The sequence below is a fragment of the Panthera uncia genome, chromosome B1, assembly GCF_023721935.1.
Source record: "Panthera uncia isolate 11264 chromosome B1, Puncia_PCG_1.0, whole genome shotgun sequence".
NCBI classification, from domain to species: domain Eukaryota; kingdom Metazoa; phylum Chordata; class Mammalia; order Carnivora; family Felidae; genus Panthera; species Panthera uncia.
The window spans coordinates 81,213,647-81,239,632 of NC_064811.1; the positions used below are offsets into that span (position 1 = coordinate 81,213,647).

Genomic DNA, 25,986 nt, shown 5'->3' on the forward strand with positions numbered 1-25,986 from the left:
TGTAAGGTTGAGAGACTGATGAAATAAGAAATATAATTAAAAATGTAATTATAACTCAATACACATCCTCTGCTTGTGGCCACAGGGCAACCAGCACACCTATAATCTCTTTAATTAGGAAAAGTGACAGCTATATGGACAGGAAACAGAGAAAAACATGTTTTATATGAAATGTGCACTTTTAAAAATTAGTTTACCCAGATCAAGAAAATTCTTCTAGTCTTTCTTTATATCATCTTCCTGGGCATTGAATTAGTTTTGTAAATATCAATATGCTTTAAAAAATTTTTTTTATTAGTTTTTTTTTTTTATTTTTGACAGGCAGAGAGAGACAGAGCGCATATGGGGAAGGGGCAGAGAGAGAGGGAGACACAGAATCCAAAGCAGGCTTCAGGTTCTGAGCTGTCATCACAGAGCCTGATGTGGGGCCTGAACTCACGAACCGTGAGATCATGATCTGAGCCGAAGTCGGACACTCAACCGACTGAGCCACCCAGGCGCCCCTTGATATGCTTTTATTATGTTATTCTGGTATAACTCTGCCTGCAAGTTTTTCAACAGATCCCTGAGTTGACTTTAATTAAAATCCAGATATACTCTCATTTATTTCAGCAACTGATGTATATGTTATGTGGTAGAATTTTTTTCTGTTTGATCTAAATATATATTTCTGCGTCATCATTTCAGAGCCCTGCAGAAAAATCAGGGAGTGCTTCAAAACTTCCAGTGAGAATCCCTTAGCAATTAAAAAGGTAAAGAAACAACTATTTACAGTTACCTATTTAATTTGACTTCTGTCATTTCCTCTCCTTCTCTTCACATAACTTTCTGAAAAGGCACATTTCATAGTATCTTTAAGCTTTATTTAGGTGTAATTAACACAATATAAAATACACATATTTAGAGTATACAATTTGATGAATTTTGACAAATATATATCCACATCTGGGAAGCCACCACTGAAATCAAGAGAATGAACATACTAACCACTCCCACAAGTTTTCTCAAAACCCCAGCCCTGGCCCTCCCACATGCAAATATTTATCTGCTGTTGCTCAAAATTAGCATGCAATGTTTTAGGCTTTTATATAATGAAATCATATAATGAGTTATTTTTTTAAATATGGTTTCTTCAGACTCTTAACTCTAAAGAACAAACTGATGGGTGGGGGTTGGTTAAAAAGGAGATGGGGATTAAGGAGTGCATATGTTGTGATGAGTGCCAGGTGATTATGGAAGTGTTGAATCACTATATTGCACACCTGAAACTAATGTTATACCGTATATTAACTGGAATTTAAATAAAGACAAAAAAATGGTTTCTTTAACTCAGCATCAATATTTTAAGATTCATCCATGTTGTTATGTTCATCAGTAATTCATTCCTTTTTATTGCTGAGAAATATTCAACTGTATGGGTATCCCACAATTTGTATACGTGTTCACCCGTTGATGGACATTTAGTTTGTTTCCAATTTTTGCTGAAGCTTGTATGAATATTTGTGTACTCGTCTTTGTATGGATATATATTTTCTTTTCTCTTGGGTAAATACATAGAAGTGGAATGATTGGGTCTTATAGCAGGTGTAGGTTAAAATTTTTAAGAAATTGCCAATGTGGTTTTCCAAAGTGGTTTTACGATTTTACATTCCTGCCAGCAGTGTATGTTTCTTTTCCTCCACATCCTGCCAACACTTAGTATAGTTAGTATTTTATAATTTTAGCCAATCTAGTGGCTAATGGTATCTCATTAGCCAATGGTATCTCATTGTAGTTTTAATTTGCATTTCCCTGATGACTAGTGAGGTTGATATCTTTTCATGTTCTTACTTACCATCCCTATATGGCATTTTTATGAGAAATGTGTGTTCAAATCTTTGCCCACATTGTAAATTGGGTTGCTGGACTTTTTATTATGAAGTTTTAAAGGTTCTTTATATATTTTAGGTAAAAATTCTCTTGTCACATATATATTTTGTAAATGTTTCTTCTAGTCTGATGGTTACTTTTTTTTGTAACAGTGACTTTTGAAGAACCAAAATTTAGAAGTTTGATGAAACCCAAATTTAAAATTTTTCTATCATAGTTTCATTTACTTTTGGGACAGAGAGAGACAGAGCATGAACGGGGGAGGGGCAAGAGAGGGAGACACAGAATCAGAAACAGGTTCCAGGCTCCGAGCCATCAGCCCAGAGCCTGACGTGGGGCTCGAACTCACGGACCGCAAGATCGTGACCTGGCTGAAGTCGGACGCTTAACCGACTGCGCCACCCAGGCGCGCCTATCATAGTTTCAAATCCACATGATGTTTATCTCTCTGTTGTGTCTTATTGCAAAGACTAACCTCTAGCCCAATGTTGAGTAGAAGTGATGAAAGCAGATAACCATGTCTTGCACCTAATCATAGGAGAAAAGCTTATATTTTCACCATTGAATATGATGTCAGTTTACTTTATTTACAGATGCCCTTTATATGGCTGAGGAAGTTCTTTTCCATTTCTAGTGTCCTGAAGCTTTTATCAGAAATAGGAATTGGATTTTGTCAAATGCTTTCTCTGCATCTATTTGAGATGATCATATTTTTCTTTTTTAATCCATTAATATGGTGAATTGTTTTGGTTAACTTCCAAATGTTAAACTACCCTGGCATTTCTGAGGGGAAAAAAAACTCAGTTGGTCATGATGTGTTACCTTTTTATATATTTAATTTCATAAAACATTGTTTAACATTCTTGTGGCTATGTTCATAAGGAATACAATTTTGTAGTTTACTTGTAATGTCTTTTCTGGTTTTGATAGAGCATATACTGGCTTCCTAGAATAAGTTGGGAACTTCTCTTTAAAATTCTGGGAGATTTAATGTAGAATTGGTGTTATTTCTTCCTTAGAAGTTTTGTAGAATTCATCAGTGAAGCCATCTGGGCCTGGAGTTTTCTTTGAGTCAAGATTTTTAACTACAAATTCAGTTTCTTATTTTCACAGATTTAGACCATTCAGGTTATCTGTTTCTTTAGTGAGTTTTGGTGGTTTATATTGTTCATAGAATTCGTCCGTTTCATCTAAGTTGTTGAATTTACTGATCTGAGATCATTCATAACATATCCTTTTAATGATTCTATGATCAGTAGACATGTTTTGTGTCTCATTCCTGACACTGGGAATTTGTGTTTTCTTTTTTTCCTGATGTGTCTAGCTAGGTTTGTTACTTTTATTGATTTTCTTAAAGAATATTTTTTACAAAAAGAAAGTTATTTTTTTAAGCTTTTTACAAAAAAAAATTATGAAAAAAAAAGAAGAAACTTTTTTTTTTTTGGCTGGAAATTTTTATTTTTTTTTATTTTTTTTAAATTTTTTTTAATTTATTTTTTAATATATGAAATTTACTGTCAAATTGGTTTCCATACAACACCCAGTGCTCATCCCAAAAGGTGCCCTCCTCAATACCCATCACCCACCCTCCCCTCCCTCCCACCCCCCATCAACCCTCAGTTTGTTCTCAGTTTTTAACAGTCTCTTATGCTTTGGCTCTCTCCCACTCTAACCTCTTTTTTTTTTTTTTTCCTTCCCCTCCCCCATGGGTTTCTGTTACGTTTCTCAGGATCCACATAAGAGTGAAACCATATGGTATCTGTCTTTCTCTGCATGGCTTATTTCACTTAGCATCACACTCTCCAGTTCCATCCACGTTGTTACAAAAGGCCATATTTCATTTTTTCTCATTGCCACGTAGTATTCCATTGTGTATATAAACCACAATTTCTTTATCCATTCATCAGTTGATGGACATTTAGGCTCTTTCCATAATTTGGCTATTGTTGAGAGTGCTGCTATAAACATTGGGGTACAAGTGCCCCTATGCATCAGTACTCCTGTATCCCTTGGATAAATTCCTAGCAGTGCTATTGCTGGGTCATAGGGTAGGTCTATTTTTAATTTTCTGAGGAACCTCCACACTGCTTTCCAGAGCGGCTGCACCAATTTGCATTCCCACCAACAGTGCAAGAGGGTTCCTGTTCCTCCACATCCTCTCCAGCATCTATAGTCTCCTGATTTCTTCATTTTGGCCACTCTGACTGGCGTGAGGTGATATCTGAGTGTGGTTTTGATTTGTATTTCCCTGATAAGGAGCGACGTTGAACATCTTTTCATGTGCCTGTTGGCCATCCGGATGTCTTCTTTAGAGAAGTGTCTATTCATGTTTTCTGCCCATTTCTTCACTGGGTTATTTGTTTTTTGGGTGTGGAGTTTGGTGATCTCTTTATAGATTTTGGATACTAGCCCTTTGTCCAATATGTCATTTGCAAATATCTTTTCCCATTCCGTTGGTTGCCTTTTAGTTTTGTTGGTTGTTTCCTTTGCTGTGCAGAAGCTTTTTATCTTCATAAGGTCCCAGTAATTCACTTTTGCTTTTAATTCCCTTGCCTTTGGGGATGTGCCGAGTAAGAGATTGCTACGGCTGAGGTCAGAGAGGTCTTTTCCTGCTTTCTCCTCTAAGGTTTTGATGGTTTCCTGTCTCACATTCAGGTCCTTTATCCATTTTGAGTTTATTATTGTGAACGGTGTGAGAAAGTGGTCTAGTTTCAATCTTCTGCATGTTGCTGTCCAGTTCTCCCAGCACCATTTGTTAAAGAGACTGTCTTTTTTCCATTGGATGTTCTTTCCTGCTTTGTCAAAGATTAGTTGGCCATACGTTTGTGGGTCTAGTTCTGGGGTTTCTATTCTATTCCATTGGTCTATGTGTCTGTTTTTGTGCCAATACCATGCTGTCTTGATGATGACAGCTTTGTAGTAGAGGCTAAAGTCTGGGATTGTGATGCCTCCTGCTTTGGTCTTCTTCTTCAAAATTACTTTGGCTATTCGGGGCCTTTTGTGGTTCCATATGAATTTTAGGATTGCTTGTTCTAGTTTCGAGAAGAATGCTGGTGCAATTTTGATTGGGATTGCATTGAATGTGTAGATAGCTTTGGGTAGTATTGACATTTTGACAATATTTATTCTTCCAATCCATGAGCAGGGAATGTCTTTCCATTTCTTTATATCTTCTTCAATTACCTGCATAAGCTTTCTATAGTTTTCAGCATACAGATCTTTTACATCTTTGGTTAGATTTATTCCTAGGTATTTTATGCTTCTTGGTGCAATTGTGAATGGGATCAGTTTCTTCATTTGTCTTTCTGTTGCTTCATTGTTAGTGTATAAGAATGCAACTGATTTCTGCACATTGATTTTGTATCCTGCAACTTTGCTGAATTCATGTATCAGTTCTAGCAGACTTTTGGTGGAGTCTATCGGATTTTCCATGTATAATATCATGTCATCTGCAAAAAGCGAAAGCTTGACTTCATCTTTGCCAATTTTGATGCCTTTGATTTCCTTTTGTTGTCTGATTGCTGATGCTAGAACTTCCAGCACTATATTAAACAACAGCGGTGAGAGTGGGCATCCCTGTCGTGTTCCTGATCTCAGGGAAAAAGCTCTCAGTTTTTCCCCGTTGAGGATGATGTTAGCTGTGGGCTTTTCATAAATGGCCTTTATGATCTTTAAGTATGTTCCTTCTATCCCGACTTTCTCAAGGGTTTTTATTAAAAAAGGGTGCTGGATTTTGTCAAAGGCCTTTTCTGCATCGATTGACAGGATCATATGGTTCTTCTCTTTTTTTTTGTTAATGTGATGTATCACGTTGATCGATTTGCGAATGTTGAACCAGCCCTGCATCCCAGGAATGAATCCCACCTGATCATGGTGAATAATTCTTTTTATATGCTGTTGAATTCGATTTGCTAGTATCTTATTGAGAATTTTTGCATCCATATTCATCAGAGATATTGGCCTGTAGTTCTCTTTTTTTACTGGGTCTCTGTCTGGTTTAGGAATCAAAGTAATACTGGCTTCATAGAATGAGTCTGGAAGTTTTCCTTCCCTTTCTATTTCTTGGAATAGCTTGAGAAGGATAGGTATTATCTCTGCTTTAAACGTCTGGTAGAACTCCCCTGGGAAGCCATCTGGTCCTGGACTCTTATTTGTTGGGAGATTTTTGATAACCGATTCAATTTCTTCGCTGGTTATGGGTCTGTTCAAGCTTTCTATTTCCTCCTGGTTGAGTTTTGGAAGAGTGTGGGTGTTTAGGAATTTGTCCATTTCTTCCAGGTTGTCCAGTTTGTTGGCATATAATTTTTCATAGTATTCCCTGATAATTGTTTGTATCTCTGAGGGATTGGTTGTAATAATTCATTTTATTCATGATTTTATCTATTTGGGTCATCTCCCTTTTCTTTTTGAGAAGCCTGACTAGAGGTTTATCAATTTTGTTTAAAAAAAACCAACTCTTGGTTTCATTGATCTGCTCTACTGTTTTTTAAGACTCTATATTGTTTATTTCTGCTCTGATATTTATTATTTCTCTTCTTCTGCTGGGTATGGGGTGTCTTTGCTGTTCTGCTTCTATTTCCTTTAGGTGTGCTGTTAGATTTTGTATTTGGGATTTTTCTTGTTTCTTGAGATAGGCCTGGATTGCAATGTATTTTCCTCTCAGGACTGCCTTCGCTGCGTCCCAAAGCGTTTGGATTGTTGTATTTTCATTTTCGTTTGTTTCCATATATTTTTTAATTTCTTCTCTAATTACCTGGTTGACCCACTCATTCGTTAGTAGGGTGTTCTTTAACCTCCATGCTTTTGGAGGTTTTCCAGACTTTTTCCTGTGGTTGATTGCAAGCTTCATAGCATTGTGGTCTGAAAGTATGCATGGTATGATTTCAATTTTTGTAAACTTATGAAGGGCTGTTTTGTGACCCAGTATATGATCTATCTTGGAGAATGTTCCATGTGCACTCGAGAAGAAAGTATATTCTGTTGCTTTGGGATGCAGAGGTCTAAATATATCTGTCAAGTCCATCTGATCCAATGTATCAATTCAGGGCCCTTGTTTCTTTATTGACCGTGTGTCTAGATGATCTATCCATTTCTGTAAGTGGGGTGTTAAAGTCCCCTGCAATGACCACATTCTTATCAATAAGGTTGCTTATGTTTATGAGTAATTGTTTTATATATTTGGGGGCTCCAGTATACGGCGCATAGACATTTATAATTGTTAGCACTTCCTGATGGATAGACCCTGTAATTATTATATAATGCCCTTCTTCATGTCTTGTTACAGCCTTTAATTTAAAGTCTAGTTTGTCTGATATAAGTATGGCTACTCCAGCTTTCTTTTGGCTTCCAGTAGCATGATAAATAGTTCTCCATCCCCTCACTCTCAATCTAAAGGTGTCCTCAGATCTAAAATGAGTCTCTTGTAGACAGCAAATAGATGGGTCTTGTTTTTTTATCCATTTTGATACCCTATGTCTTTTGGTTGGCGCATTTAATCCATTTACATTCAGTGTTATAGAAAGATACGGGTTTAGAGTCATTGTGATGTCTGTATGGTTTATGCTTGTAGTGATGTCTCTGGTACTTTGTTTCACAGGATCCCCCTTAGGATCTCTTGTAGGGCTGGTTTAGTGGTGACAAATTCCTTCAGTTTTTGTTTATTTGGGAAGACCTTTATCTCTCCTTCTATTCTAAATGACAGACTTGCTGGATAAAGGATTCTCGGCTGCATATTTTTTCTGTTTAGCACCCTGAAGATATCGTGCCAAGCCTTTCTGGCCTGCCAAGTTTCAAAGGAGAGATCAGTCACGAGTCTTATAGGTCTCCCTTTATATGTGAGGGCATGTTTATCCCTTGCTGCTTTCAGAATTTTCTCTTTATCCTTGTATTTTGCCAGTTTCACTATGATATGTCGTGCAGAAGATCGATTCAAGTTACGTCTGAAGGGAGTTCTCTGTGCCTCTTGGATTTCAATGCCTTTTTCCTTCCCCAGTTCAGGGAAGTTCTCAGCTATAATTTCTTCAAGTACCCCTTCAGCACCTTTCCCTCTCTCTTCCTCCTCTGGGATACCAATTATGCGTATATTATTTCTTTTTAGTGTATCACTTAGTTCTCTAATTTTTCCCTCATACTCCTGGATTTTTTTTATCTCTCTTTCTCTCAGCTTCCTCTTTTTCCATAACTTTATCTTCTAGTTCACCTATTCTCTCCTCTGCCTCTTCAATCCAAGCTGTCGTCGTTTCCATTTTGTTTTGCATTTCATTTAAAGCGCTTTTCAGCTCCTCGTGACTGTTCCTTAGTCCCTTGATCTCTGTGGCAAGAGATTCTCTGCTGTCCTGTATACTGTTTTCAAGCCCAGCGATTTTATGACTATTATTCTAAATTCACTTTCTGTTATATTATTTAAATCCTTTTTGATCAGTTCATTAGCTGTTGTTATTTCCTGGAGATTCTTCTGAGGGGAATTCTTCCGTTTGGTCATTTTGGATAGTCCCTGGAGTGGTGAGGACCTGCAGGGCACTTCCCCTGTGCTGTGGTGTATAACTGGAGTTGGTGGGCGGGGCCGCAGTCCGACCCGATGTCTGCCCCCAGCCCACCGCTGGGGCCACAGTCAGACTTGGTGTGTGCCTTCTCTTCCCCTTTCCTAGGGGCGGGATTCACTGTGGGGTGGCGTGGCCCGTCTGGGCTACTTGCACACTGCCAGGCTTGTGGTGCTGGGGATCTGGCGTATTAGCTGGGGTGGGTAGGCAAGGTGCGCGGGGGCAGGAGGGGCAGGCTTAGCTCACTTCTCCTTAGGTGATCCACTTCAGGAGGGGCCCTGTGGCAGCGGGAGGGAGTCAGATCCGCTGCCGGAGGTTTGGCTCCGCAGAAGCACAGAGTTGGGTGTTTGCGCGGAGCGAGCAAGTTCCCTGGCAGGAACTGGTTCTCTTTGGGATTTTGGCTGGGGGATGGGCGGGGGAGATGGCGCTGGCGAGCGCCTTTGTTCCCCGCCAAGCTGAGCTCTGCGGTCCGGGGGCTGAGCAGCTCTCCCTCCCTTTGTCCTCCAGCCTTCCCGCTTTCCCAGCAGAGCTGTTAACTTATGACCTCCCAGACGCTAAGTCGCGCTTGCTGTCTGAACACAGTCCGTCTGGCCCCTCCGCTTTTGCCAGCCAGACTCGGGAGCTCTGCTTGGCCGGCGAGCCGCCCCTCCGTCCCGGCTCCCTCCCGCCAGTCCGTGGAGCGCGCACCGCCTCGCCGCCCTTCCTACCCTCTTCCGTGGGCCTCTCGTCTGCGCTTGGCTCCGGAGACTCCCTTCTGCTAATCCTCTGGCGGTTTTCTGGGTTCTTTAGGCAGGTGTAGGTGGAATCTAAGTGATCAGCAGGTCGCGTGGTGAGCCCAGCGTCCTCCTACGCCGCCATCTTCCCTCCAACCAAGAAGAAACTTTTGGGACACCTAGGTGGCTCAGTCAGTTAGGCGTCTGACTTCAGCTCGGGTTATGATCTCTCAGTTTGTGAGTTCGAGCCCCGCATCGGGCTCTGTGCTGACAGCTCAGAGCCTGGAGCCAGTTTCAGATTCTGTGTCTCCCTCTTTCTCCCCTCCCTCACTCATGCTCTTTCTCTCTCTCAAAAATAAAATAAAACATTTTTAAAAAATTTTTAAAGAGAATAAGCTTTTCATTTTGTTGATGATACTTATTTTGATTTTTTTGTTTATTTTATTGATTTTTCATTTGTGTCTTTATATAAGATGAAAGCTTAGGTCATTGATTTCAGACATTTTTCCTTTCTAATATGAGCATGTATTAATATAATTTTTTTAATAAACAGTGCTTTGGCTGTATACCCCAAATTTTACAATGTTGAGTTTTCATTTTCAATCTGTTTAAAACACTTCCTAATTTCCTTTTTAATTTCTTCCCTATTGGTTACTTAAAATTATGTTATTTAATTTCCAAATATCTGGAGATGTCACAGATATCTTTATGTGATTGATTTCTAATTTAATTCCATTGTGGTGAGAGAGTATACTTTGTAAACTTTGTAACTTTTTAAATTTATTGAACCTTGTTATATGGTCAAGAATATGGTCAATCTAGCTCAATTTTCCATGTACCCATAAAAAGAATGCTCACTCTGCTGTTGTTGGGTAGACTGTAATATAAGTATCAGTTATGTTGGTTGATACTCTCATTCAGGTCTTCGACAGCCTTACTGATTTAGCTGTCTGCTTTTCTCTATCACTTATTGAGAAAGAGGTGTTGAAATCCCTGACTATAGTTGTGGATTTCTATATTTCTCTTTTAATGCATATCAGTTTTTTTGGAGTCCCAGTGGCACAATTGGTTAGCACACAGTACTTATATCAGTTTTTAATCCTGTATTTTGAAGCTCTCTTATTAGAAGTATAACTATCTGGGTTTGTTATGTCCTTTTGATCAAATGACCCTTTTATCATTATAACATTACTAATTTCAATCCTCATAACATTCTTTGATTTGAAATCTATTTCATTATAGAACTATTCAGGTTTTCCATTTCTTCTTGAAGTGATTTTGGTTATGAAATTATTCATTGCATTGAAACATTCAGATTTATTGATAATGGTATACATAATAACCTTATATTTTAAATATATGCAACATCTGTAAGATGTACCCTTTTACCTTTCAGTTTTGTTAATCTATGTCTTCATTTTTCAACAGAAGTTTATCAATTTTATTAGTATATCAAAGAATTAATTTGGGGGGTTTTGTAGATCCTCTATGTTGTATCTTTCTTTTCCATTTTGTTAATTTATGTTACCTTTTCCTTCTTTCCATACATGTACTTTATTTTATTGTTATCTGACACCTTTGGTCTTTCTGATATATATATTTTAGCTATAAATTCCTCTCTGAGGACTGCTTTCACTGCTTTTGTAATTTTTGCTATCAGCATTAATTTAAAATTTTTTCTAATTTGCACTATAATTTCTTTTTGCCTCATGACTTAGCTGCTGGATATTATGTATGAAAGTTATTTGTAGGAATCTGAAGCTTATGACAAAAGGACTTTTTTCCAAAGAGAACTTGGTGCTTGCTTCTGTAGGAACCCAGACGCCTTACCACCCTAGACCAACTTAAATGAAGTTCAAAGCTTGATCTCAGGTTGTATTTCTTCAAGGACCATTGCACTTCTAGGTCACCTTTACCTTCAGGGTGTAGTCCTGTGTTGGCCCTTATTTGGGTCCTGAGCTTTGAGTCTTGTCTTTCAGGCTTTCAGGACCTTTTAAGCTGTCACAAGAAAAGTTTTCACTCTTCAGGATCTGACAATGACCTCAGGCCACAAACGGCTACTGTACTCCCTACAACTCAGGCTTCTCACTTGCCCTTTATGTTGGCCTATTAATTCCTACTTTATTCACTCCTTGACAGCTTTAATTTTTTTTTTTTATTTTAATCTGCCTTTTTAGTTGTGTCCAGTGGGAGTTGAACCAAAAAAATATATATTGTTATTCCCTAAAACAAGAAGTCTTTTTATATAATAAACTTTAACAGAAGAATGCATCTACATACGGTATGGCTTTACTTTCACTAAATGTCAATAGTTCAATATTGTTCTATCGATTCCAATCATCACAGACCCCAGTTGTTGACATATTCAGCCACTTGTGTCTTTGTGTCTGAAATATCACTCACTTCTGAAGGTTAAAAGCCTTTCTTAGAATAAGCACACAGATCTAAGGCTTCTATAACTCTTCTTGAACTTAAAGCTCTTCTAACCTTTTTAAAAAATTCTAAATTTCAGAGTACATTTACTTCCCAGAACAAGAAAATAGCCTTTCTATTTCCTCCTCCAGTTAATCAAGGGAAGTAATTTAGTTGATCTCTAATTCTCTAGCTCTCAGTTGCTGTTCAGCAGAGCAAGGAGACAGCAGTTCACAACATGTAGTGTCTTCACAGACACTGCATGAAATCTTTTGAGTGTCTTCTTCCTGTCATGAAAGAGAAATCTTCCTAACTTAACGGAAAATCTCATGTGGTATCAGTTTGTTGTTATCTGGAGCAGCTAGATAAATAAAGGTTACACATCAAACATTTAAAAATTATTATTGTGTTGTTTAACCAAGGGTTGAAACCAAGGGTTTAAAATGGCTTCACCAAAAGTAAATAATATCTCACTATGTGTTCTGTATCTAAATGAAAATATTTGATAGTTAGATTTTTAAGGGAAGGTTGAAACTAACCCCTCTTTACTTTTATGTATGCCTCTTATTTAGCTACAATATTTCTCATTCATTTTATATTCAACTTTCATAGAAAATGTGAGTGGATACAAATGCATATTGATTATATTATGCCTTTGATTTAGGAAGAAATTAAGGTAAAAAAGCCACTGTCACCTCCAAAGGCATGCTCTACTGCTGGCTCTTGTTCTTCAGAGGTGATGAGTACCAAGACCGACGTCAAAGAGAACACCATTTGCATACCAAACTATCTGGATCAGGAAATCAAAGTAAGAGGCAGATTTTTTAAATCCATAACTTAGGAACAGCATGAACATACCAAAAGTCACATTACTAACATCCTTAAAACTCTTTAGTGGCTCCCCCTTGACAACTGAATTGATTTAAAACCACTTAGCCTGAAATCCAGGGCCTACTTCTATTTTTATTTCCAGTTTTCTCCCTGGAATCCCGTCACTGTTATGGAAACCTAACCTTTGGTTTAGGCATAATGAAGAACTTGGCATTTGCTGAACAAGCTCAGCCCTGTTCTTCCCATGTTTTTCTTTATCATCTTCCCAATGCTTGAAAGGAACTACTTCTTGCCATTAGCTATATATTTCCTGTATATATTTTAAGGCAGAGATTCCTCCAATCAACATCCATCTCTCTCTTATCTGTGGAAAACTGTTTCCTCAAACCTACTCTGCCTGGGGTTATAAACTTAGTTATATTTATAGTAATATGTCATATCAGACTACTGGAAGGTTCTTTCCAGCCACAATTATCTCTGAGAATGACATATAATCAAGAATAAACCAATCAGCTGGTATCTGTTTTCCTTCTTTAGATCCTTTTGGTAACCTCCACATTGCCTCACCATAAGACTCACTACAATAAATTAAAGGTGAAAATACTGTAATGATGACTTTGATAGCAGTTATAAATAAGTCTGTAGTAGCAATTACAAATAGCAGAGCATGTTATTAGGGTTATTATTGAATAATCCTGATAAGGAACTATTTTAAAAATAAAGCATAACAGTGGCATTGGGTATAATTATGCTGATGATTAAAATTGGGAAGGAAAATAAAAGGAAGGGAGGAGAAGAGGATAGAGTATCTGAAGACATGCATTGCGGTGATACATGATTTCCTGATGATTCTGGCTAAAGACTTTCTATTTATATAGAGTCTTCAGAATCACTGTCTGTCTACTCACTACCGTCTGGCACCATAGATCCTCTAAAATACGCTCATTTCCACCCTTAGGGACTTTCCCTCTCCTTGATCCTCTCAGTGGTCACCTTCTACTCATTAAAGTCTCAGTTTAAATATCACTTAAAAATACTTTCCCTGACCATCCAAAGTCACTACCTAGTCACTCTCTATACTATTACTCTTTGTTATTTTTTGCATAACGCATGCCCTATGTGATATGTTTCTATTTATCTGTTTCAGTACTGTCTCTGCTTCCTTGCTCCACTCACACCAAAATTTAAGTCTTATGGATCTCATACTCAGCTGTCTGGTTACTGCTTTATCTTCTGTGCCTAGATAAGTGCTGGGCACCTAGTAATTATTAAGTGAGTATTTATTGAATGTTGAATATAAACATTAAAAAGAAAAGTTCTACCAAGATCAAAGTGGAACTATAGAAAATCAGCTAACTATATAGGTCCTCAACTCAACCAAATGATAAACTGAGTACAGTTTTAGTAAGACTGTCTTCCTTCTTTATGCACATCAAATAATAGACCAGCAACATGATCTTATAGAACTGGGCTTTTGGGCATCTATTTAAAAAGCCTTCCTCTCAAATGCATCTTCTACCTCACAGATTTTGACTTAACTGGACATTAATACAAAATCTACTAAAATGTACTCTTTGAAAGAAGGCATCCTATCTTGTTCACAACTGATTCCTCAGCACTCATCACTTTGCTTGAAAACTATTAACTGGCACACACAGCATGGCATTTTATCTAAGAGTTCGTGGCTATTTGTTAAATAAATGAAAAGAGAGGGAGTAAAGTGAGAAAATAGGTCTTACCCAAGTTTTTTGGCTTGTATAAATGAGTCCTAAAAATAAATCTCATCTTGGTGGTATTCCAACCTTCCATGCTTTCAAAAAAAAAAAAATCTGAAATATCTTCCAATTTCCTACTATCCAAGCTGGTAACTCTGAATGGCCGTGAAGTCAAGAAATGTTTGTGCAAGCGTGTGTATGAAAGACTGTACGGTTTTACAATTATTACTTTACGGGAAAAGAAAAACAGAACTCTGTGTCTGTTCATATCTTGTTTTTAGATTTCCTCTTCAAAATCTCGAATTTATAGAAATAAGTCTCTTTACTATTGGCACAAAAAGTCTGCCAAACACATTCATTTACTTTACAAATATCTAATATCAATGACACAATACTAGAGTTTGGGGATATAGCTCATTCCTTCACTCACATAGGTTATGAGAGAGATTGTGCAGGTGTTGTTAAGAACATATAGGAGGAGATTTTGGAGCTGAGAGAGTCTTCAAGGGGAAAGAAACGTAAAGAATGTTTAAGACATAATTAGAAGATGAATAGAAGTATGGAAGAGATCATTCTCAGATGAGAGACCTTCATATCTAAAGGCTAAGAGGTGAGAGCACTGTTTATTCAAGGAATTAAAAACAATATGGCTGATGCAGAGTGCAGGGAGAAAGCTGCAAGAGATGAGGTTGGAGACTTATGCAGAGACCAGAAATAAAGGCTATTATCAGCCATATTGAAATGTTCAGATTCATCTGAAGTACTATGGGAAGGTAGAGTAAAATTTTAAACACTGAGTTATACTGAAATTACTTTGTAAGTATAAGAATTAAGAGGTCAGATTGTACTTTAGAAAAATCACTCTAGATACAATATGCAGAATTAATTTGGAAGGGGGAGGCAAAATTGCAAGGGAGGTACTGTGCTTCCAAAATGTTAGGTTAATTCCAAGACTTAGCTTCCTGCTGTAAACAACTATATAACTGGGAAAAATACATGAACAAACTATTTTCAAGCATTAGGCAACAGACAGTGTAGATTTATGATGGTTGATAGAAAGAAGGGAAACCATTGAGATGATCTCCACTTTCAACCTAGATTTCAGCCTGGGCTTACTCCTAATCATGGCACAGAGAGGGGGAAGCCTAAACAGAACAATAACAGAAGTAACAGCTTCACTAGGTAGAGAAAAAAGAGTTTAGAGCTTGGGGACTCTGAAGTGGCTGGAATTTACAAATAAGATACTAAAGAGGAGGAATCTGTGGAGAGAATGAGCTCCAGAAATCTGTATAGGGTTCCACAAGTCTTTAGTTCAGTATAAGTTACATATGCACAGGATGATATTCTGAGACCTGGAAGAAGAGAGCTAGTGGGAAGTAGGACATTGCTTAGAGACGCTGGCGTTCTGGTCTGCCAGAGTGGAGAGACCTTACTGAACACACCAGGAACTCAACTGAAACCCCAGAAAGTCACACCTGAAAAGAGAGTAGGGTACTCTAGCCCTCAGTAGGGGCTACTCTAGATCTATAACCTCAAATCCTAAAATCAGGATTTAGCAGACCAAATTCACCCACCAATATATTAGGTACCATCGAAAAAAACTCAATGAAAAGAAATCAGGAGGATTCCGTAAAGTACATATTCTACTTCCTCTCACTGAAAGGAGAACTATATTCTCTCAAAGTTGACCACTGAGAGATCTATAAATTAGAAGAAGCTGGGAGCAATGTGCGATCACCATATTGATGAAAAACCCATTAGAGGCAGAGTGGCCTAGGGAATACCATAGGGCTTTTTTTCTTTTTTTGCCATGGCCATTGATTTATTGTGAAATTAGGAGCCAATTTATACTCTCTTCTAGTATATTGCATTATTGAGGACAAAAATCTTAATAATATAACAAAGTTCAATATAGGGCAGTGGATTTTTCTGCCCTTTAATTTCAATTCTGTATCTCCAGCATCTAGATCAATAACAAACACAAATATCTGTTGAATTAATAATACTTCAAGAAACATTTCAGTTGATAAACCTTTAGCTAGACTCATCAAGAAAAAAAGAGAAAGGATTCAAATAAGTGAAATCAGAAATGAAAGAGAAGAAATAACAACTGACGCCACAGAAATACAAAAAAATTATATGAGAATACTGTGAAAATTTATACGCCAACAAATTGGATAATGTAGAAGAAATGGATAAATTCCTAGAAACACACAATCTTTCAAAACTGAACCAGGAAGAAAAACAGAAAATTTGAACAGACTGATTACTAGTAACAAAATTGAATCCGTAATAAAAAAATCTCCCCACAAATGAAAAGTCCAAGACCAGATGGCTTCACAGATTAATTCTACCAAACATTTAAAGAAGAGTTAATACCTTTTCTTCTTAAACTATTCCAAAAAATAAAATAGGGAGGAAAATTTCCAAATTCATTTTATGAGGCCAGCATTACCCTGATGCCAAAATCAGACAAAGGCACTACAAAAAAAAAAAAAAAAAAAAAAAAAAAATTATTACAGGCAATATCTTTGGTGAACACATATGTAAAATTCCTCAACAAAATATTAGCAAACGAAATTCAACAACACATCAAAAGGACCATTCACTATGATCAAGTGGGATTTATTCTATAGATGCAAAGGTTGTTCAATATTTGCAAATCAATGCAATATATTACATTAACAAGAGTAAGGATAAAAACCATATGATCATCTCAATAGATTCAGAAAAAGGTTTTGACAAAATACAGCATCAATCTGTGATTAAAAACTCTCAACAAAACTACATTGGGGAACATACCCCAATGTAATTAAGGCCACATATGAAAAACCCACAGCTAACAAAATACTCAATGGTGAAAAACTGAAACTTTTCCTCTAAGATCAAGAATAAGACAAGGATGGCCACTCTCACCGCTTTTACTCAACGTAGTGCTGGAAGTCCTAGTGGCAGCAATCAGCAAGAAGTGAAATAAAACACATCCAGATTGGTAAGGAAAAAGTAAAAGTTCCACTAGTTGCAGATGGCATGATACTATATACCCTTAAACACTCCACCAAAAAACTATTAGAACTAATCAATGAATTCAGTAGAGTCACAGCATACAAAATTGACATACAAAAATCACCCGTGACTCTAATAACAAGGTACAGAAAAAGAAATTAAGAAATCAATCCCATTTATAACTGCACCAAAAATAATAAAATACCTAGGGGTAAATTTAACCAAGGAGGTGAAAGAGCTATACTCTGAAACTATAAGACACTGATGAAAGAAATTGACAAAAACAATAGAAAGATATTCTATGCTCATGGATTGGAAGAATTAATATTGCTAAAAATGTCGATAGTACCTAAAGCAATCTACAGATTCATTGCAATCCTTATCAAAATACCAAAAACATTCTTCACAGAACTAGAACAAATAATACTAAAATTTTATGGAACCACAAAAGACACTGCATAGTCAAAGCAATCTTGGGAAATAACTAATCTGGAGGTATAACACAATCCCAGATTTCAAGACATATCACATAGCTACAGTAATCAAACCAGTATGGTACTGGCACAGAAATAGATACATAGATCAATGGTACAGGATAGAGAGCCAGAAATAAACCCATTCTTATATGGCCAGTCAAGCTATGACCAAGGAGGCAAGAATATACAATGGGAACAAGACAGTCTCTTCAACAAATTGTATTGGGAAAACTGGATAACAACATGAAAAACAGAGAAACGGGGCCACTTTCTTACACCACAGACAAACATATACTCAAAATGGATTAAAAACCAAAATGTGAGACCTGGAATAATAAAACTCCTAAAAGGAAGCATAGGCCGTAATCTCTTGGACATTGGCTTTAGCAATATATTTATGGATATGTCTCCTCACGGAAGGAGGACAAAAGCAAAAGACAAAAGCAAAAATAAGCTACTGGGGCTACACCAAAATAAAAAGCTTTTGCACAGCAATGGAAACCATCCACAAAACAAAAAGGCAACCTAATGAATGGGAAAATATATTTGCAAATGTATATCCAATAAAGGGTTAATATCCAAAATATATAGAGAACATATACAACTCAACATCAAAAAGCCAAACAATGCAGTTACAAAACTGACAGAGGAGGGGCACGTGTTAATCATCCAACTCTTGATTTTGGCTCAGGTCAAGATCTCACAGTTGTGAGATCGAGCCCCATGTCAGGCTCCATGTGAAGCCTGCTTGTGATATTCTCTCTCTCTCTCTCTCTCTCTCTCTGTTTGTTGTGTGTGTGTCTGTCTCTGTCATTCCCCCACTTTCTCTTTCCCTCTCTCTCAAAAATAAATAAACATTAAAAACAAATGAACAAAAAAACAAAGAGCACATGGCTTAAAAATGTTGGAGAAAAAGTATTATGTAAATGTGTCAGGCACATATTTGGTAACAATATATTATTAAAAAAATGTGCAGAGGGAGGTGCCTGGGTGGCTCAGTTGCTTAAGCATCCGACTTCAGCTCAGGTCATGATCTCACATTCATGAGTTCGAGCCCCCCCATCGGGCTCTGTGCTGACAGCTCAGAGCCTGGAGCCTGCTTCAGATTCTGTCTCCCTCTCTCTCTGCCCCTCCCCTACTCTCTCTCTCTCTCTCTCTCTCTTTCTCAAAAATAAATAAACATTTAAAAAAATGTCAGAGGATCTGAATTGACATTTTTCCAAAGATGGCCAATAGACACATGGAAATGTGCTCAGTATCACTCATCATCAGTGAAATGCAAATCAAAACCACAATGAGATATCACCTCACACCTGTCAGAATGGCTGGTATCAAAAAGGCAATAATAACAAGTGCTGGTGAGGATGTGGAGAAAAGAGAATGCCTGTACACTGTTAGTGGGAATGCAAATTGGTGCAGCTACTGTGAAGAACAGTATGGAGTTTCCTCAAAAAATTAAAAATTGGAAATACCATATGATCCAGTAATTCCATTACCCAAAGAAAATGAAAACAGTAATTCAAAAAGATGTACGCACCCCTATGTTCATTGCAGCATTATTCACCATAACAAAGATATGGAAGCCACTCCAGTGTCCATTGATAGATAAATGGATGAAGAAGATACATATATACATACATACACACCATATCTTATACGTACATACACATACATATATACAATGGACTGTTGTTTCATTATAAAAAAGTGTGAGATTGTGCCATTTGTGACAACATGGATGGACCCAGACGGTATTATGCTAAGTGAATAAATCAGACAAAGAAAGAAAATACCATATGATTTCACTTACATATGGAATATGAAAAACAAAACAAATGAACAAACAAAACAGACTCTTTTTTGGTTAAAAATGTTTTAATGTTTATTTACTTTTAAGAGAGAGAGACAGACGGAGTGTGAGTGGGGGAGGGGCAGAGAGAGGGGGAAACACAGAATCTGAATCAGGCTCCAGGCTCTGAGCTGTCAGCACAGAGCCTGACTCGGGGCTCAAACTCAGGAACCATGAGATCATGACCTGAGCTGAAGTCGGACGCTCAACTGAGCCACCCAGGTGCCCCCAAACAGACTCTGAAATACAGAGAACTAGTAGTTGCCAGGGGGTAAGTGGGTAAGGGGATGGGCAAAATAGGTGACGACGATTAAGAAACACAGACTTCCAGTTATAAAATAAATAAGTCATGGAGATAAAAAGTACAGCATAGGGATTGTAGCTAACAATATTATAATAATGTTGCATGGTGCCTACATTAATTTGGTGAGCATCGAGTAATGTATAGAACTGTCAAATCACTATGTTGTACACCATGTTGTATTGTATGTAAACTATACTTCAATAATAAATTTTAAAAAAAGGAAAGATTTCAGGCATGCTAGGGAAAAGGATGTTGCAGAAGCTCAAGCAAGAATCGATGATAGTTTAGACTGGGCCAAGGGTGTGGAGATAAAAAGAAATGGAGAGATTTGAGAAATATTTAGAAGAAAGAATTTACTGAACTTGTTGTCTGGCAGCATACTGTAGATGCAAGGGAGTCATCCAGGATGAATCTCAGGGTCTGGCTTGGACATATATTCAGTGTATGCCAGAGCTGTCCATCGAGGTAAGGGAACCAGGAGGAACCAAGTGTGGAGCAGGTTTTAGAAAGAAGAAGATGGGTTTAGTTTTAGATAATTTGGGTTCAAAGTATCTATAGTATATCTAGGTGGATACATTTGGTAGGCAGCTGGATACATAGGACTGAATTTCAGATATGTCTAATTCTAAGAACAGACACAATTTAGAATCAAACTGGAAACATCATTACTTGTGTTTAAAGTTTTGTACTTTAATGCTTATTATAGTCCATTTTTATTAGAATTATTTCATATATTTATCTCCTCTATCTTCCACATTTCAGACCCTAGCTCCGAATTTAAAACACACACACACACACACACACACACACACACACGTCAAGGAAGGATACTGACTGCCAAAAGTGAATTATATTCCTAGCCCATTGGACCAACCACTGTGTTCAGGGAACTGAGGAAAAATGACTCCAGCTAGATTCACCCACTACGGTACAGCAGGGATACAGTTGTGTGACTGGAAAATCCCAATTAGAACCCCATGGTGCAGTGGGAAAGGATCCATTCCCCAAAAAGAAGGAAAGTGAATTGCCCCTCCGGAAGATGTGGATACTGAGCAGACAAAACAAAAGGAACACTGTATTACCTAACCCAAACTATTACTTGTATTGATTTTTTGTTTGTTTTCTCTTTGAAATCTGGTTCCCGGGCTAAAATCCCAATGGACTTAATTGAGCAGTGGGTACAGAGTGACATTTGGGTGGTAAGACTGTGGAGACAGTAAAGGAAATCTTGTAACACTTACACCATTTATTTGCTCACTCTGTAATTCTAATATTCTCTGTCAGATTCTGGCAAAGCTCTGTAACGTTTTACGTACTGATTCCCTGGCGGAAGTTCTACAGTGGCTGGTTCATGCCAGCACAAAAGGTGAGATTAAAATAAGCATTTGCAAACACTGGGCTCAGTTTATTGTCAGAAAGTGTGAATGTGCCAATATGTGAAGTGTTCTACCTGGGATTTGCAAAGATAATGTTGCAATATTATTTCCCTAGTACTTCGGTATCAGAGTCTCTGTAGTCCTCTATAACTCTATAACAGTCCTCTATACTGACTGTATGCAACTGGTCACTCAGTGACCCCAAATTTGGTATGCCCCACATTAAGCTGCTTTGGGTGTTATGAAACACGTGTGTCCAGGGCTGGCTTGTGCTTCTTCTCCTAAGTCCATACACCCAGGTGTCTCCCTGAGTATATTTTCTGGCCTACCATGAACCGTGAACACAGAGCCTGTTTCCTTTCTCTGGTATGGGTGGCTATTGCACAGCCTTCCAAGTTCTAGATTCTAACAGCTCTGCCAGTTCCCCACCCAAATCATCAACTCAGTCATCTCTCAGCCTCCTTTTGGGCCTGTGTGGCCTGTTCCATGAAAACATATACCAGTCCCATGTGGGCCAGCCATAAATAGCATAGAGTGGCTTCCCTCAAACCTAGCTCGTCATCAGATTGAGGCAAAACTTCTGAGGTGGGCAGAGCCTGAGAATTTGCATTTCTAACAAGTTCCTAGGTGCTGATAATGCTGGTCTGGGGGCTACTTTTTGAGAATCTGCACCAATAAAAGTTAGGAAATATGGATGTGTTAGAGATAGACTAATATCCTTAAATGGGGAGAATTTTGGCAATAGTACTTTACCCAGGAATTCAAGACTACTTGGCAAGCAATTAAGAAGTATTTGGGGGCAAGGAGTCTTTGATTATTATTTTTTCTTTTTAAGAATGTAACTTAAAAATATACACAAGTAATTAAGTACTTATTGTTGAGGGGAAAAACCCAAATGAACCAGAAAAAAAAATATGAGAAAGGAAGAATAATAATCAATAAAATCATCACAGACATTATTTCAGTGACTACTTTGGTAAATATCTTTATAGACATCTTATAACTATTTACTACTTAACTATTAGTCTGTCATTAATGAGATTATATTGTACTTATTATTTTGTGTAGATATGCTTTCTTTTATTTGGCAGCAGCCTGAAAGGCTGGGTTTTGTACTCAATATTTAAAAAGAATTCCACTGCCATTCAGGGACAAGTGCCTCAGTGAACTAACAGCTCGGGGAACTCTGTAGTATCACAGGTCAATAGAAATCAGGTTGATGTGAACCAATTTTTCTGCAGAAACCTTGACTCATGAATAAATGCCTACTTGGAAAACGGATTACCATACCAGCCTTTCACACTAGAGTGCTGGATAAAAGAACCAATCCTGCATTTCTAGTCAACATGATAATTATAACCTTTATGCCCACCCCTGTTCTTTAAATCAGAAAAAGAGTGGATCTCAGCTTTGATTCATGCTGAAATGGCTGAGATAAATTTGTTGACTCAACGAAGAAACATCTCAGCAGAACTAGCAACAGAGAGTAGGAAGCCACCCAAAGTTAAATCGCCCCCAAATTCACCTGCAAAATCTAAAGTACTGACCAAATCGAGGGAAAGACAGCAACCAACCAGGTAATTAGATATAATGGCTAAGTAGATATGGTACAGAAAGACTTTCAGTTTTCTTTTTGTTACCTTTCAAAACACTAAACATTCTGATGTTTTAAGTCTCCTCTTTATTCAGCAGGGGACCACCATGTGTATTTATTTTCTTTCATTTTCATAAATGTAATATGAGAATTATTCTAAATCCTATTTTAGCCACCCAGACATCTAAGAAAATGTAGTTTTTTTATTTGCCCTAAAAATGGAAGCAATAAAGAAAACAGAAATTGTATTATTATTGTATATTTTGTTGAATGCATATCACACAAGTATCACTTTTTGTGTGTGTGTGTAGAACAATGCTAGATTAAAATAAATTGCTTCAATTAATTTCTCTGGCACACTCCTGGAGGCTACTAGAGGGAAAAATAACTACTACAGCAACTGTAAATTATTTTAGTAGAAATTTTTCTTAAACCTTATAATTTCAATGACAGAAGAAAATACATATTTATGTGTAATACCATGGTGAAAGAATGTGGTAAGATGTTATTTAAGTCGGGAGAGAAAGTCTTGTTACTTTAAAATTAAAAGTTGGGTAAAACTTAAACTGAGAAAAAATAAATATTCAAAACCCAAGTCACTTTAAAAACGTTTGAGACAGGGGAAAGTTCTGTATTGCAAGTTGTCTCCACTTTAAAGTTTCCATAGAGTTGGAAACTGGGAAATAGGGTCAGTCTTTCTAACTTAGTGAATAATATATGATGTACTGTTTAGATATGACTCAAAGTCAGAAGAATTTCTCATTGGAAAGTACCTTTAATACTGTCTCCATTGAAAAACAAAGAATTGGGATAAAATATTTAAGATACATATATACTTAGCTTACTGATCATAGTGCAGTCTATAGAAAATACTTGTTTGTATCTGTGAATTTCATTTTCTATTTCTCCATTTGATTTAGAGTGTCAAGTCAAGGATCTGAAGGAAATAAGGAAGTACCAAAAGGTTAAGTACAGTTTGTGATACTCAGTTGGTATAGAGAAACCAATAAGTATCTATCTATTTAGGGACACAGACAAGGACAGGGACCTATGGTTTTAAAAGCAGTGCAATACCATGATGATTTCCAATTACTCTTAAGGGACAGTGTGTGCTGAATTTCTCATTGAGATAAATTTGACATAAACTTAACTTTGTTTTGAAAGGCAAAGTGCCTCATCAGGGACAGACACTCTAAGAAACAAGACAGCAGGATACATAGGTTTGGTCTGGCCAATCCAGGAGAGGCCCTGCACTGACCTAACAAAAGGACAATGATCTCAGGGTTTTACTTCTTCATAGGTTAACTGTGAAGCTAAGTGATTTTAACTAGAAACCAAGTCAACCATAGAAAACAGTAAAATGGCAATCAGCCACAAGCAGATGCTTTATGAGACAGCTAAAAAACAATAGAGAGGAGTAGTTCTCTGTCCCAGCCACACCCTACAGTTTGGACCAACAAGAATCAAGAGTTGTAGAATGTCCTACTTCGGTTCAGAATAGCCCAACTGAAACATCCCTGTGGGTTTGGCAGCTCCTAATTTAAAACAAGTGTAGCAACGATGACTATAGAGCAAAGACCAGGAGGAGTATGTCTATAAGCCTCGAACAAAAGTCTGTCCTGTTATATCTACAAGTTTCCCTTATACCAAGAATGATATGGTAATCAGAGTTCTTTGAGGTCACTCTAAACCCCAGCAGCTTTTGTTAGGGTTAACACCAAAGAGGGCCAATGTGTTAATAGGCAATAAGAAATAAAACTTAGAAGTTAGAAAATACTCCCTTATACTGACATGCCAAGGATGGTCTATTGTATCTGATTCCTACCAAACTCCTCACCCTAAGACCACAAAGTCATGACAGTGATGGTTTCTATTACTCAGCTTTACGTCTTACCTGTTGGCCCCAAATATATTTTACCCTATCTAGATATTTGGAAAACTTTTGTATAGAAGCCCCAATCATACTTGTCTCCAGGGGTGATAGTCAGCATCTCCCCAAATCCTTATTCTGGCTTGGGTTTGACCATATAGGTCTTGGGAAGCTCTTATGAATACAATTGACTTGTTTTAATCTGCTTATCTATTTTCTTTTTTGTCTTTCAAAACCATAGATCCTTTTCCTTCCTCTCGCTGTTCCCATTCTTACCTATCACCTCTACAGATCACTAATTCTAATTAATTCCTACCAAAATAATGTTTGATTTTAAGAGGATATAACATATCCTGCATGTTACAAAAAATATTACTCATTAAAAATGAGCAGGTAGTAAGAAAGATGAGACTGGATTCTTTTATGAATGTTGGGTATATTTGATTCGCCTAAACTTCATATAGTTTTTTTTTTTTATGTCATTTCCTACTAAAACATGGCAGAAGCTATATTTATGTCTCAATTTTGGCCTTATTTAGACTTTTTCTATTTCAGAGGCTGAACACAGGCCTCCATTTTTTATAAGAAGAAATAAGATGAAAATGCCCATTGCAGAATATTTCAGCAGACCGAAGTCTCCTCCCAGGCCTAAAACTCAGGAAAGCATATCAACAAAACCAATGTCAGCAAGAAGTATACAACAAGGATGCACTCTCTCTCCCCAGAGAGCATTTTATCCTTTAACATTCCAAAGGTAGAAATTCTGGACTGCGCTATTTCTTTCACAAACATGATCTTCACTCCATTACAACATCAAATTATTTTTTAAAAATATTTTGGTATCAAAGAATCAATAACTCCTCTATTTGGTGGCACATGTTCAAAGCACCTGTGTATAATGCTACTAAATAAATATTAATGGAGACAGTATTTCTATTTGTGGTTAATTTTAGCATGATCTGTAAAAGAAGTATGTTTATTTATATACCATATTTCTAGTCTTACACTAATTGCATTAATACATATGCTCAGGGCCCTGATGCTAGAAAAAAACATCCATAACAAAATTAGGCAGCTCCAATTTGACACATTCTCCGAACTCTTGATAGAGGAAAAACAAAAACAAAAACATAATTTTAACATCTGAGCTAGTTTTCACAATCTATAGTGTTTCATTGTTGTTGGAGCACTGAATGAATTCCACAGTGATTATGAAAAAATAATGACCTTCTCCCAAAAAAGACATAAAAATTATCACTAATTTATGAGCCAGAAAGGAACTAGTTTCTACTCATTGCTAATTGTGAATGACGTTAACAAATTTACTAATATTTAACTTTTTTACATTTTTAAAATAAACCACTCCTGGGCCATAGCTATTATTCTTTCAGTGTATTACTGGATTCTATCTACCAGTTAGCCAATCTTTTAG

General features: G+C 37.2%; 1 protein-coding gene across 2 annotated transcripts in view; it reads left to right on the forward strand.

Moving 5' to 3' along the window:
* Positions 1–25,484, forward strand: part of CB1H4orf17 (chromosome B1 C4orf17 homolog) — a 41,013-nt gene extending 15,529 nt beyond the window's left edge. The window contains exons 4-10 of one of the 2 annotated variants that reach the window (XM_049630916.1): positions 688–752; positions 12,198–12,341; positions 12,902–12,958; positions 20,999–21,080; positions 22,481–22,667; positions 23,605–23,648; positions 25,110–25,484. In XM_049630916.1, coding sequence (XP_049486873.1) covers positions 688–752; positions 12,198–12,341; positions 12,902–12,958; positions 20,999–21,080; positions 22,481–22,667; positions 23,605–23,648; positions 25,110–25,312 — 782 coding nt within the window. In that variant the 3' untranslated portion in view covers positions 25,313–25,484. The remainder of the gene's footprint in view (positions 1–687; positions 753–12,197; positions 12,342–12,901; positions 12,959–20,998; positions 21,081–22,480; positions 22,668–23,604; positions 23,649–25,109) is intronic. The other variant, XM_049630917.1, reaches the window with a different exon arrangement.
* Positions 25,485–25,986: the final 502 nt, after the last annotated feature.